Source organism: Temnothorax longispinosus, unplaced genomic scaffold (assembly GCF_030848805.1).
Source record: "Temnothorax longispinosus isolate EJ_2023e unplaced genomic scaffold, Tlon_JGU_v1 HiC_scaffold_31, whole genome shotgun sequence".
Taxonomy (NCBI): domain Eukaryota; kingdom Metazoa; phylum Arthropoda; class Insecta; order Hymenoptera; family Formicidae; genus Temnothorax; species Temnothorax longispinosus.
In genome coordinates, this window is record NW_027270132.1 from 234,849 (window position 1) to 249,823 (window position 14,975).

General features: G+C 35.6%; 2 protein-coding genes across 2 annotated transcripts; one reads left to right on the forward strand and one right to left on the reverse strand.

Moving 5' to 3' along the window:
- Positions 1 to 3,241: 3,241 nt before the first annotated feature.
- Positions 3,242 to 8,486, forward strand: LOC139824279 (uncharacterized). Its single transcript, XM_071796793.1, has 5 exons — positions 3,242 to 3,399; positions 3,495 to 4,006; positions 4,209 to 5,339; positions 5,453 to 6,925; positions 7,153 to 8,486. Exons 1-5 carry the CDS (start codon positions 3,242 to 3,244, stop codon positions 8,484 to 8,486), a joined length of 4,608 nt encoding a protein of 1,535 aa, XP_071652894.1.
- Positions 8,487 to 12,193: 3,707 nt separating this feature from the next.
- On the reverse strand, positions 12,194 to 14,975 carry LOC139824265 (uncharacterized). The gene is made up of 4 exons (XM_071796783.1): positions 14,367 to 14,975; positions 13,887 to 14,212; positions 13,389 to 13,657; positions 12,194 to 13,241 (listed from the first exon to the last, which is right to left on the reverse strand). Exons 1-4 carry the CDS (start codon positions 14,417 to 14,419, stop codon positions 13,170 to 13,172), a joined length of 720 nt encoding a protein of 239 aa, XP_071652884.1. The 5' UTR covers positions 14,420 to 14,975; the 3' UTR covers positions 12,194 to 13,169.

Consider the following 14,975-nt stretch of genomic DNA (forward strand, 5'->3'; position numbering starts at 1 on the left):
AAAATAGAATATTTATTTAGTTTAAGGCTCCTGGTCCCTGAGCCGAGAACTCTGCGTTGACGGTAGCGCCGTACCGTCGCGGCAGAAATAAGAACTCTCTCCTCTCACTCTCTCTAATGGAGAATTCTGTCTTGTGACATGTTGACAACCTTATTTTAAGTTTCGGTATATTTCTTTATTATTCGCTCTGTACTTGTGCTCTAACGTTTAACGTATTCGTGAAACTCGTAAAATTGACCGTATGGTAAGATTTGCAAGAAATATATATGCGGAAGGAACATTCACCACTCCTTTCGATAGTCGTCAAACGGCTTGTTTTCCGTATGTTTAGGCTTTGTTTTATGGCTGTTTGTTTATTGTCGAGGGAAAAGGATAGTATCCGGTCAATTTTGAAGTGTGCTGAACGATCTGTCGTGATTTTTTATTGAAATGTCTTTTTATTTCGGAAAATACCGCAACTTAAAATTAGGTGTTTTCCTCGCCTCGATAGTAAGAATCCAATATGGCCGCGGTGACTACCCAGGAGCCTTAAAGGAGCAACCTTCTACGACCTTGACCTTGACATATATATTATAGGGAGCACTCTCCTGAATAACCTTTCAAAGATTTTAGCCGTCGTTCGTTATTTATTAAAACGTTATTAACAAAAATGTTTGAGAAATATAATAGTGCTAATTAAGGAAGTCAATTTGCTGATATGTGTTTATAGACATTATACATGTGGGCGGAAGAAGGATTCAGCTTCTTCTTTTTTATGTAGGGGAGACCGGGGCTGGTTGTGACATTTTTTTCTATAAAGTGTCTCAACTCTTTGATTATGTTGTTTTTTATAAATGAATCTAGGCTTGCTAGATTCAGTAACTAATCGGGATTTCAATTTAATAATAGTTTTATCTAACCGCTCATTAGAAATTATATAAATTAAAAAATTCTGAAAAAAGAGACATGTAACTTTTTACCCCACACCAGGGGCTGGTTGTTACACCACACGGGGTAAATTGTTACAACAAAAAACAAATGTAATCTCAAACTTTTTATTAAGAATAATCATGGTTTGTCTTCTTAATTCGAACAAAAATGAAATATTATTGTTTATAACAAATTACAAAAAATGTTTAAGTCCAAGTAATAATATAGTACTTTTTAACTTTAAATAAAATTATAGTGTTATTTTAAACAAAAACTTAGGCATACAATTTTCTTTTGCCCTCCTTTATCACATTGTTGAAAACACAGCGATTTATCGACGAATGAAAAATGGCGTGTTGCCATCTATGGTATTCGCCAGTAAGCAACTGATTCCGTAAACACTCTACGTAAACACTCTATAGAGACTCATACATGGGTCTAGTGACATTGGTAGTGCATATGTTTCGCACGCAAAGGCGCTGCAATACTTGGTTTCCGCGTCCGTATGGCGCTGCGATACCTGACTTCCGCGTTCGTTACGGAAGTATCGAGCTTGCGTAGCAACGATCGTCATTGTATCAATATCTTTCGTTCACGATCGTTATATTCACATCTTTCGTCCACAAAAGTCGCGCGTTTCGAGTCGTGTCGTGTATTTTACCCGCTTCTAATATTCTTTGTAAAAAGGATATTGAGTCGTTCAATCAATCATTTAAAGTTATACTCAATCGTAATTACAACGACGAATATATTACATACGGCAGCACGACGTAAGGAAAGGCGACTACCGACACTGGAAAATTATCTGCCATTGCCAGATATAAGGAAAAGGCATCCGCCATTACTAAAGAAGGAAGGACGATTGCAGAATACATTCGATGGAAATATATTTCCGACTTTTCACCTGAAGGGCGGTATTCCTCCTCTTTGGAGTCGACTTTCACGTAAAGTGAAAGTTCGCACAGGTAACTCTCGTTATTCGTAAGGGGACCACTGATAAAGTCGCTACAAACGTTAGTTAATGACTATCTTTGGTTCCAGAATATTCGAGAGCTTTCTTTTATATTGGATTTTGGATGTATAACATCCATTCTTGCGTTTCGGCAAGGCATTCAATCCAATAACCATTCTTGCGTTTCGGCAAGGCATTCAATCCAATATTTTCGATCAATCGGTGGCCACTGTTTAAGACAAGGAAAATTCTTCTCATTTCACTTGATTAATCAAGTATAAAAAGAATTTGGTTGCAACCACGCGTATTTAGTATATTCGCTTCTTTCATTGTAAAATTACGTATGTTGTATAAAAATTGTAAGGATTCGTAAGATATTAATTGAGAATTAACTCATCGAAACTGTAAAGTTAAAATTTCGTAAAATAGTACATGTTCACATTGTTTAATGTACTCTATTGCGATTCAATAGTCAGTATATTCTTTCTTTATCATAAATTGAATATCGTTAAGTTCATTCGAAACGAAGAATTATTTCAGAAACATTATCCAATGGTTAAACCATGTTATGCACGATTGATGATATCTATATGAATATATGTCATGTTTATTATGGATTAATGCATTGAATTGCCAAAGGAAAAAAGGGTATATTTATTGGTTAAGAACCACTTATTTTTTTTAACATTGATTTCCCAGAAATCTATTTTCTTCATTAGTAGGATACCAAATTAATTCATGCATTGTTCCATTTCTTATATATATTAAATAGATTTTGAATTTATACTTGTATTATATTGTATTTTGAAATGTTTTGCATTAATGGTCCTTTCACAAATATATTTGTTTTTCAAGGTTTTTCTCTTATGCGTTACAAATATTAATGATTCTCAGTGCTTCTAATTTGTTTAAGTGAAATTAGTCTTGCGTAATTTATTGTATTGGAATTTATGAAAGAAATATCTCCGGCAACGGATATATATTTATTAAAGTGAATGGATATTAATAATTGAGTTTCCTGATACTTAAACTATGTATTTCATTTATATGTGATGTATATTAATACCGCGTTATATTCTCAAAGTTCTAAAAATTATATAGTCAATCAATATATCGAAAGGTTACTTTTCAAACGAATTAAACTAGTTGAGTTTTCTTAACAACCAGTACGATTTTACGTTCTTACTGGAACGTGTACATTTTTTGGTCCTTCGAGCCGGATAAACAGAAATCAGTTAAAGGAAAATAGTCAAAGTTAATTAAAATTACGGATGTACAGTCATATGGTGTTAAGGAAACACAACGATATTACGAATATTGTAAAGAGCTGTTTACGGAATCATATTCGTTCGGGTTCAATTCATTCTCTATACAGTCAAAATGAGAATTCAGCATATTGAGAATAGACTAGAGCAGCTTTTAGCGCTCAGTCAAGATATTGAAAATTCTTACGATAGATTAACAACGATTGGCGTAAACAATATTTCAAATGCACGCATACAAACGCGACTCTCAAACCTTAAAGAAATCTGGGAACAGTTTTGTCTTGTTCATAATGCAGTCACCATTTCGATACCGGAACTCTCGGATGATGAGCAAGATGAATTCACTATCACGTCTATTTCACTGATAGGATTTACGATAGAACAAAGGAGGATTATCTAAATTCAATCGAGAAATTTAATTTGCTGTTAAATACTGCTCAAAATTCCACGAATGAGACGGTTCCCGCGCAATTAACGGCTCTTCCTAGTACTCAGACTCTTACCAGTAATGATAACACGTACATTCAACATTCCAAGTTGCCAATTATGAAAATTCCCACATTCGACGGAAGTTCTGAAAGATGGCTTGAGTTCAAAAATCTTTTCCATTCGTTAGTAGCTTCTAAGACTTCGTTATCTGCAATCGAAAAATTACAGTATTTGAAAACTCATCTTAGTGGTCCTGCGTTCAATTTAGTAAAACACACGCCTTTAACCGAAGAAAACTTTCAAAAAACTTGGGATTTACTCACTGAATTCTATGAAAATACGCGACTACTAATCAATACTACGCTTCAATCTCTATTTAATCTTAAACGTGCAACGAAGGAATCGGGCACTGAACTTCAACAATTTTACTCGGATATTATGCAGTTATACCGTACATTCGAAACATTAGAATGCCCAGTCGACCAATGGGATCATATTTTGATATTCATTTGTACTCAAAAACTAGATGTAGAATCAAATAAATGTGGGAATCGCAATTAGGTTCAACCAGGAAACCTCCTTCTTGGAAAGAGTTCCATGACTTTTTATTTTCACGTATGTCTTCTTTACAATCATTTGAAAAATCGCAACAGAAAGGGTTTTGCAACCAGCAAAACAACCTTCAGCTAAAGTTCATCATCAAGGTCAATCCAGTTACGCTTCTTCGGATAAGAAATCAGTTTGTGTATTATGTAAAGGAAATCATTATATTACATTTTGTTCTAAATATACCTCCAAACCGATACAACAGAAATTAGATATTGTCTCCAAACAAAAACTATGTTATAATTGCTTAGGAGATCACCGGGTTAATAAATGTAGAGTGACGAAACGTTGCCAGAAGTGTGGTCGCAAACACCATACTTCAATCCATCAATCAAATTATGCTCAATCAAGAAACAAGGAGAATGCGGAAAATAAAAAGGAGTCTCCATCTAATACTTCAGCCAAGACTGAGGCAAAGGTTTTACACTCTTGTCATGAAAATTCAGTGGGATCATCAATTCTTTTGGCAACTGCGAGAGTTGTGGTGATTTCCTTAACAGGCCAATCCAGAAAATTGCGAGCACTTATAGATCAGGGTTCGGAGGTATCGATTATAAGAGAGAGAGTTGTTCAACAACTTAATCTACCCAGATGTCATTCGCATGTTTCGCTGACAGGTATTGGTGCAAAAAAGGCCAACAAAACTAAAGGTATTACATCCTTTTTACTCAAACCACACTTTCAATCAAATTTCGAAGTTCAGATGCAAGCCCATATTCTACCTAAGTTAACTTCGCCTATTCCTTCTTTCTCACATAATAAAGATAATTGGTCTCATTTAAATAATTTGGAATTGGCCGATCCAGAATTCCATAAGCGAAGAGCCATCGATTTAATAATTGGTGCCGAGTTGTATAGTAAGATTATAGAGGAAGGAATCATAAAGGGAGAACCTAACACTCCGATCGCGCAATTCACCAAGATAGGTTGGATTGTTTCCGGTGCAACCAGCCTTAACTCAATTAATCCTCAAGTTCAAAGTTATCATGTTTCAATCACTGACGATCTTCACGATCTTCTCAGACGCTTCTGGGAAACAGAAGAAATTTCAATTACTACTAAAACGTTAACCAAAGACGAACAGGACTGTGAAAATCACTTTCAAGCTAATCATTCTCGCGACGCAAACGGTCGATATATTGTCAAGATTCCGTTCAAGGAATCTCCGGATAAGTTGGGTGACTCGAAAGCAAAGGCCATTCGACAAATGGCTAACTTACATCAAAATTCGCTAATAACCAATCCCACGCTAAATTGTATAACGACTTCATTGATGAATACGAAAAATTAGGTCATATGAAACGCGTAGAAAACCCTCAGAATGAACCGGATAGAGTATATTATTTGCCTCATCATGGCGTTTATCGTGAGCATAGTCTCAGTACAAAGTTGCGAGTCGTCTTCAACGGCTCCAGCAAGACGACTTCTGGCTACTCACTTAATCAGCTTCTCCATTCGGGAGCAAAGCTGCAAAAGAACTTGTTCAATGTCCTTATATGGTTTAGATTATTTCGATACGTATTCTTTGCGGACATAGAAAAAATGTACAGACAAATACTAGCACACCCAGACGATTGGGATTTTCAGAGAATTATTTGGATAGATAAACTTGGTAGACTTATTATATTTGTCCTTCTGACCGTAACTTATGGGTTAATCTGCTCTCCATTCTTGGCACTGCGTGCCTTCGAACAATTGATCCTTGATGAAGGAAAAAGGTTTCCTCTCGCAATACCGACCATGAAAAATGGAAGGTATGTGGATGATTTTTTTGGAGGAGAGGATACAATCCAGAAAGCTCGTGAGGTCGTTGAGCAAGTTGACAATTTCTGCATGGCGGGCGGTTTTCAGCTAAAGAAATGGATTAGTAATGAGCCAGACGTTCTTAGTTCTATACCATTAAACAGAAGACTTGATACATCAACGGTTCAGATAGATGAATCCTCTATTATACATACTCTTGGTTTGTCATGGCATCCGGCTATTGATCAGTTTAGATTTACTTTGAATCTTGAGGAACCAAAGGTTATTTCGAAACGTACTATTCTTTCAACAATATCAAAAATCTTTGATCCACTAGGATTTATCTCACCCATCACTATCACCGGAAGAATTCTTATTCAAGAGCTATGGTCGAGTGGACTCGATTGGGATGATAAACTACCTTCCGTTCTTTTAAATAAATGGCATCAATTCTTAGGCCAGTTGCGAGAAGCATCAAGCTTTACTTTTCCTAGGTGGATCGGGTTTAACTCTATTGATTCTTTTGAGGTTCACGGATTTAGTGATGCATCTCAGGATGCAATAGCAGCCGTTGTATATTTGCGATCTTGCACTACGGATAACTTGATCACCATTACTTTTGTCGCTTCTAAAACAAAGGTTGCACCGCTAAAAAGATTGACCATTCCGAGGCTCGAGCTCGCTGCAGCTGCATTACTCGTTAAATTATTGGACTCCATTCTTCTTACACTCAATAAACCTCACCTACCAATATTCGCGTGGATAGACTCGCAGGTAGCTCACAAATGGATTACAAATCATCCTTCTCGGTGGAAGGAGTATGTTCATAATCGAGTTTGTTTTATTCAGGACACATTGCCGCAATGTAAATGGGGTTTAGTTCCAGGTGTTGAAAATCCAGCGGACTTAGCTACAAGAGGTATTTCTCCGTCACAATTGAATGAAAGTTCCATGTGGTGGAGCGGTCCGGAATGGTTGTCTAAAACCAGTTCATTTTGGCCTATGATTTCTCCATCAATTGGTAATGAGAATCTCGAAGAAAGAGAAAGGAAGGTTCGTTCTTTTGTAACAACCAAGCAGTTTGAAGTATGGAATCTTTTATTAAGATATTCAAATCTTACAAAATTGCTTCGAATTACCGCTTTATGTCGAAAATTTATTCGTAAAACGCGTAAAGATAGTAAATTGACTCTAAATACCTTTCTTTCAGTCAATGACTTAAATAATGAAGATATTTTTGGGTAAAAGCAGTTCAGCGTTCTGCGTTTTCCTCGGAGCTGAAAATGATTTCTCTAGGACAGACACTCCCTAAATCAAATTCGTTGATACGTCTTACACCTTATCTAGACTCTGAAGGACTCTTACGAGTAGGGGGTCGACTAGAAAATTCGCTCTTAACTGATGAAGCAAAGCATCCTTGTATATTACCCAAAGAATCCGCCTTTACTACCTTAGTCATATCAGATGCACATTCTCGAACCTTGCATAGAGGAACACAAATTACACTGTCCTACATTCGTCAAAGGTACTGGATTGTAAAGGGTAGAGTAGCGGTTAAATCGTTTATTCTCAAATGCGTTAATTGCACTCGTTTTCGTCAAGAACGTGCGCAACAGCTCATGGGTCAACTTCCAGCATCTAGGGTTGTTCCATCTCGTCCATTTCTACATTCCGGAGTGGATTATGCGGGACCCTTTTCCATCAAAACATGGAAAGGGAAAAACGCGAAAACATATAAAGGATATATTGTCTTGTTTGTTTGCTTTTCAACTTCTGCCATTCATTTAGAAATCGTCACGGATTATACTTCTGAGGCATTCCTTGCAGCCTATCGACGTTTTACAGCTCGGCGAGGAATTTGTGCCACTCTCACAAGTGATTGTGGTACTACTTTTATTGGAGCGAATAAAGAACTTAAAAAACTATTTTTAGCTGCCTCAACGGAGCGGAAACACTTATCTTCTATTTTGTCAAACGACGGTACACAGTGGAAGTTTAACCCTCCTTCAGCACCTCATTTTGGAGGAAAATGGGAGGCAGGTGTTAAGTCAGTCAAGTTTCACTTGAAACGTACTATTGGGAATACTTTATTGACTTATGAAGAGTTTTCGACTGTTCTCGCTCAAATTGAGGCCATCTTGAACTCACGTCCTCTCTGTAGGATGTCTGATGATCCAGATGATCTCTCCATTCTAACCCCAGGACATTTTCTTATAGGAAACTCGATTGCTACTGTTCCTGAACCATCTCTCTCACTGGCTAAGACTTCTCACCTGAATAGATGGAAACTTTTACAACAAAAGCTCGAAAACTTTTGGTCACATTGGTCAAAGGAATACTTGCAAAGACAACTTTCCATTTATAAATGGAACAAGATTAATCCTTCGATAGCGATCGGATCGATTGTGCTGGTCGTTGATGAAAGATATCCACCATCCAAATGGCCCTTAGGAAGAGTTGTTGAGACGCATTCGGGAACTGACGGACATGTTCGAGTCGTAACGGTTAAAACTCAATTTTCAGAATTCAAGCGACCTATCACAAAGATATGTCCGCTCAATATTGAACCAACTCAGGAATAATTTTGTTTGTTAACTCTAGTTAACAAAGGCGGGCGGAAAATGTTGAAAACACAGCGATTTATCGACGAATGAAAAATGGCGTGTTGCCATCTATGGTATTCGCCAGTAAGCAACTGATTCCGTAAACACTCTACGTAAACACTCTATAGAGACTCATACATGGGTCTAGTGACATTGGTAGTGCGTATGTTTCGCACGCAAAGGCGCTGCAATACTTGGTTTCCGCGTCCGTATGGCGCTGCGATACCTGACTTCCGCGTTCGTTACGGAAGTATCGAGCTTGCGTAGCAACGATCGTCATTGTATCAATATCTTTCGTTCACGATCGTTATATTCACATCTTTCGTCCACAAAAGTCGCGCGTTTCGAGTCGTGTCGTGTATTTTACCCGCTTCTAATATTCTTTGTAAAAAGGATATTGAGTCGTTCAATCAATCGTTTAAAGTTATACTCAATCGTAATTACAACGACGAATATATTACATACGGCAGCACGACGTAAGGAAAGGCGACTACCGACACTGGAAAATATCTGCCATTGCCAGATATAAGGAAAAGGCATCCGCCATTACTAAAGAAGGAAGGACGATTGCAGAATACATTCGATGGAAATATATTTCCGACTTTTCACCTGAAGGGCGGTATTCCTCCTCTTTGGAGTCGACTTTCACGTAAAGTGAAAGTTCGCACAGGTAACTCTCGTTATTCGTAAGGGGACCACTGATAAAGTCGCTACAAACGTTAGTTAATGACTATCTTTGGTTCCAGAATATTCGAGAGCTTTCTTTTATATTGGATTTTGGATGTATAACATCCATTCTTGCGTTTCGGCAAGGCATTCAATCCAATAACCATTCTTGCGTTTCGGCAAGGCATTCAATCCAATATTTTCGATCAATCGGTGGCCACTGTTTAAGACAAGGAAAATTCTTCTCATTTCACTTGATTAATCAAGTATAAAAAGAATTTGGTTGCAACCACGCGTATTTAGTATATTCGCTTCTTTCATTGTAAAATTACGTATGTTGTATAAAAATTGTAAGGATTCGTAAGATATTAATTGAGAATTAACTCATCGAAACTGTAAAGTTAAAATTTCGTAAAATAGTACATGTTCACATTGTTTAATGTACTCTATTGCGATTCAATAGTCAGTGTATTCTTTCTTTATCATAAGTTGAATATCGTTAAGTTCATTCGAAACGAAGAATTATTTCAGAAACATTATCCAATGGTTAAACCATGTTATGCACGATTGATGATATCTATATGAATATATGTCAGGTTGATTATGGATTAATGCATTGAATTGCCAAAGGAAAAAAGGGTATATTTATTGGTTAAGAACCACTTATTTTTTTAACATTGATTTCCCAGAAATCTATTTTCTTCATTAGTAGGATACCAAATTAATTCATGCATTATTCCATGTCTTATATGTATATTAATTAGATTTTGAATTTATACTTGTATTATGTTGTATTTTGAAATGTTTTGCATTAATGGTCCTTTCACAAATATAATTTGTCCTTCAAGGTTTTTCTCTTATGCGTTAAAAATATTAATGATTCTTAGTGCTTCTAATTTGTTTAAGTGAAATCGATTGGTCTTGCGCGATATATATTTATTTATTATTATATTGGTTTCCTGAATATAAAGTTATATTCTCAAAGTTCTAAAAATTTAAGTATCTATATCAGCAAAATGTATATTTATTACAAGTGATGTATCTTTGACTATTAATTCTTTGACTTTTAATCTGAGTTTATCATAAATTAATTGTGGTTTGTGATACCTGCCCCGTAGAAAATGTCACTTTTAGCCCCAACACCAAAACTAACCTCTTAAGATTAAATATTAAACACAAATATTTGTAAAGCTTATAAAAGTAAGGTTTATTGTAAACAGAAGGAATTAGAGAGTATATACCACACATAGACATTTCTGCTTATTTATATAACAAGTGCTAGACCAATAATACTAAAAATGAAAATGTTACAAATCTGCGTTTTTTACGGCTGCTTGTCCGGGCTCCTCTCACAAGAACGCCAGCGCCACTAACTCGCGCGGTATGTCGGCCGACACTGGCGTGATCATTTATCTCTTTCTAACGTTACTATAGCGTTTCCGGTTTAGCTACCATTGGCACTGTAACAACCTACCTCTGTAACAACCAGCCCCAGTCTCCCCTATAAGTCTATATATATACACCTCGTTATACTATACATGCTTATTACGTACTAGAGTTCTATCTATAATACGGTGTTAAAGAAATCTATATTCCATTTATATCTTTTGTTAATAACTTTTTAATCAATAACGACTGCTAAATCTTTGAAATGTTATTCAGAAGAGTGATCTTGGCTACATATGTCAAAGTTAAAGTCGCGGAGGAAAATTCATCTATTTAAATATTTCTATTTAAATAATTACCTGAAATGGTTCTTCATAGTTTGATTTGGGTGGTCCAATTATGTCAGGGGCAGTATAAAATACACTGTAATTAGAGTGGATTTTAACGTGTCTTTTCTTCACAAATTGATAGATGAAGTCAACTCTAATATCCTCTTCTCCCACGGATTTTCTGCCGATATAAGGATATCGACCACAACTCTCACCATATAAAGATTGGTAATTGGATGCCATATTTTCTCTCTGAAGGAAGACCAAAAATATGGAGAATAATAAACCTTGCTTTTGTAGCATATGCTAAAATGCATTATAATATCATATATTTGTAATTATAACATAAAGATTATATAATCTAAATTCATCTTCCTTCTATTCACATTATTGCTAATACTGACACTATTGTCTGCATGTGTATTACGTAATGTAAACTATAGATTTTTAGTTAACTAAAGATTTTAATTAACAATACATTGCAAATCTTGTTCTACAGAGAATAGTGTACCATCCATATATAGCATCTATTTTTAAAAACATTAATTTTTACTGAAACTATAATTTCTTTACTTTTCTATTAACAATTGTATTATTATTATAGAATATTACAAATAAATTGTTAACAAATAATTATTTTATATATTTTAATTTTGATCTCAATATTCTGCATTGTATTCTTTTTTATGAAATAGATAGATGTATTTATTTATTTTGTAACGATGCACCCTTGTCAATGCATCGTCTCCTGGCTAACACCTTAGAACATATAGAAATGGAAGCGGAATAGCAGTCTGAAATGTGTCCGGAGGAAGTGAGAAAGAAAATCGTAGTTGCCTCTCTCTTGTGAGTGACTGCTCGAAAGTGCGCATGCGCGCCATTTACTGACGCATACAAGCACATTGTGTGTGTGTGTACATATATATACCTCACAATCAATCATGTCAAGGGTTTTTTTAAATGAATAAATAAGTAAATAATTCATTGAAAAAATCAGAGAATAAATAAATAAGTAAATGATGAAATGCATAAGTCAAAAAATGAATAAAAGTAAATAAACGAATAAATTAATAAACGAATAAATGAACGAATCGGAATGAATAATCGGTGAATGAATCAATTAATAAATTAAGTATCATAAGAAATCATAAGTAAATGAAATAAATAAATAAGTGAATAAATAAAAGATAAATTAATCAATATAATGGGGTTAAATAATTGATGCATAAATAAATATATTATAATGAATGATCATAAAATGAATAATAATGAATGAATCAGTGTTGAGGAGATCAATAAGTACAGTTTATATAATATGGTGAATTTATTTTATATTACACTGTATTACAATTTTATTGGTTTTTAAATAAAATTAGTTTTGAATATTTTTGTCGAATATATTCGTTTTTTCCAATGTCTGTTGCGCGTTTTCCTTCATGAAATAAACGTAGAATTACATGTGTTTTAATAATAGCTTTGATCAATTGAGTTTTATGGTTATCAAGAATTCCTTGATTCTTAACACGTTCTGTCATGATATTGTCGTTAAATACTACATGGTTGATACTAACTGCCTCAAACGTTTTCGTTATTAAAAATTCTTTAATATTTTTTTGTGTAAAAAGAATGGAATCATTTGCGCGTATAATACTCTCAGTTGTTCTAGCTATTGTAATAACGTCACGTGAAGGGTACATCAACCTTCCCCGTGTTTTCATTTCAATCAATGTACATTTCGACATATCTTGGCTACTGGCTGTCAGAAATGGTGCACATGTGTCGCACATACTTTTATTTTTTAATAGCTTCTTAACTATAAATCCGCTGATGTACGTTACTACTTCATCAATATATGGACTAAGATTTCGCAATGTCGATACGTAGTCGTGATCAAATAACACATCAATGGATGACGTTATTTGCATATTCTTTTCTTTTCGCAAGTAATTCTAAACAGTTTCTAAGAACGCTCGCTCTTTCTTTTCCACTTAGTGAATTGATCAAAAAGTAACCTATCGGGACCTTCCAATGCGCGTTTAAAGCTACAAGCATGAAAACCAAGGCACTTCTAGCTTGCAATGGCTGAGCAGCAATTTCAGAAATGTAGTTTTTTTTCTTCAAATCAGAGACCAGATCCTTTAGCGAAGAAATACGTTGCTTGCATCTACCAAATTTTTTTTGCAATGTTTCAATTTTCTTTCGTTGCTGCATAATGGTACGTCGCGCTAAATTCATGGCTCTCATAGCTCGTCTTGGTGTTGCCAGATGAGGTGACCGGATATCACCAACATAACGTGGATCTGGTATCATCGGTGGGAGCAGAATCACAAATGGCTGATGTAATGGCAGGGACCTGATAGATTGTGTAAAACTTATATTATTATATATATTTACTATATTCAATATAAAACAGGGGATTTATTATTTTTAGGTCATAAAAAATAAAATAAATTAATGGATATATTAGGATTAAATATATATGTAACGAAGTAATACTTACTGGTAATTCATGAATAGCAATCGTTGAATCAATACTATCATTAAAATCTAAGCGTTTTCTCTTGCTGCTGCAATGAGCATCTTTCCGCCGTTTCAAGGGAGTTAGGCAGTTGTTCAGAAAAATTTCACAATTGCCTATTTCAGTACAATGAGCAGGATCGACATCCACATTGACATCCATACTACTTATATCCTCTTTAGCAAAATCCTGAGATTTCTTGCGTGTACCACAAGAGCTTGTGATTCGATTGGAAGGAGTGTGTGTAATATCTGTCACAGAAACAGTATGTAATAGGTTATTAAAAGCCTCAAGCACAAATCGAAGTCGTACACAAGTTGTATACATGAAAGGTTAATATTTTGGCATCTTTCAAGTTTACACTTTTTGGTCAAATATCTTATTTAATTATTAAAAAATTAACGTCTTGGTATATGTTTTGATTCGCTGCTGGTGTATGCCAAACATTTAAATAGATATACAAACAAAAATAAGACTCACTCTCTGTTACTGCTGTTGTGGACTGTGAATAATTCACGACGTTAATGTTGTTATTCGAAGAATCACTGTTCGTGATTCCAGTGAAACAGATATTGCCATCATCAGTCTTACTGGCATTTCCAACGAAGGTGGAAGGTGGGGTGCCTCCACCAACTATATATATACAAGGTACAGCTTCTGGTTGCACAACGATACACCTTGAACGCTTCCTCAGATCCTCGGGTTTGAAGTGATCTGTACACAATCTGTGTGAGTCATACAAATTGTTCTCGGTCTTGTTACAGAATTTCAACCACTGCTTTCTGATGTGCTTATTTGATGGAAATCTGTTGACAGATATAATAAAATAGATTTAAATAGTTAAAATGTAAAAAAAATAGTTTTAATATTAATTAATTTAAATAGTTCAATAATTAAATTTATTGCTGAGATTACTGAAATCACGCAAATTGACAATAAATTAAATACATTTTTACTTACCGTATATAGGAAACCGATTTGTCCTTTCTACCGCATAAAATACAATATATCATCTTGCTTGAATTTTGGCGTACGTTCGCGGATCAACACGTTTTAGAAAATATCTAAGAAATAACCGTGTTTCAACATATGTCACTAACATAACCTTATTTTTCAGTGAGCCAAACCGGCCAAACAAATGTAGACCGCGCATGCGCACTTTCGAGCAGTCACTCACAAGAGAGAGGCAACTATGATTTTCTTTCTCACTTCTTCCGGACATGTTTTTCTTCCGAAAACAATAGGCATTCCGCTTCCATTTCTATATGTTCTAAGGCTAACACCCGCCGGATGCCTCCCGACCATCCGTCGGGCGAGGATAAGGCGCGGTGCGCCCACCTTTTTTAATTCGCTCAAAATTATCGTGTGCACGAGCGTTTGGCGGCCCCGACGAACCGCGACGAGAGCCGATCTCCGCCAAGTGCGAGCGCGCGTAATTCATCTGCACTGCTCCGTCGCGTGGCTCGCACGAGGATCGGCCTCTTCACCGAATCTGTCGACCCCTTTATAAAAATCAGCACCGCGGCGAAAGAAGACACTTCGACTCGAGATCAGCAACCGATCCGCTGC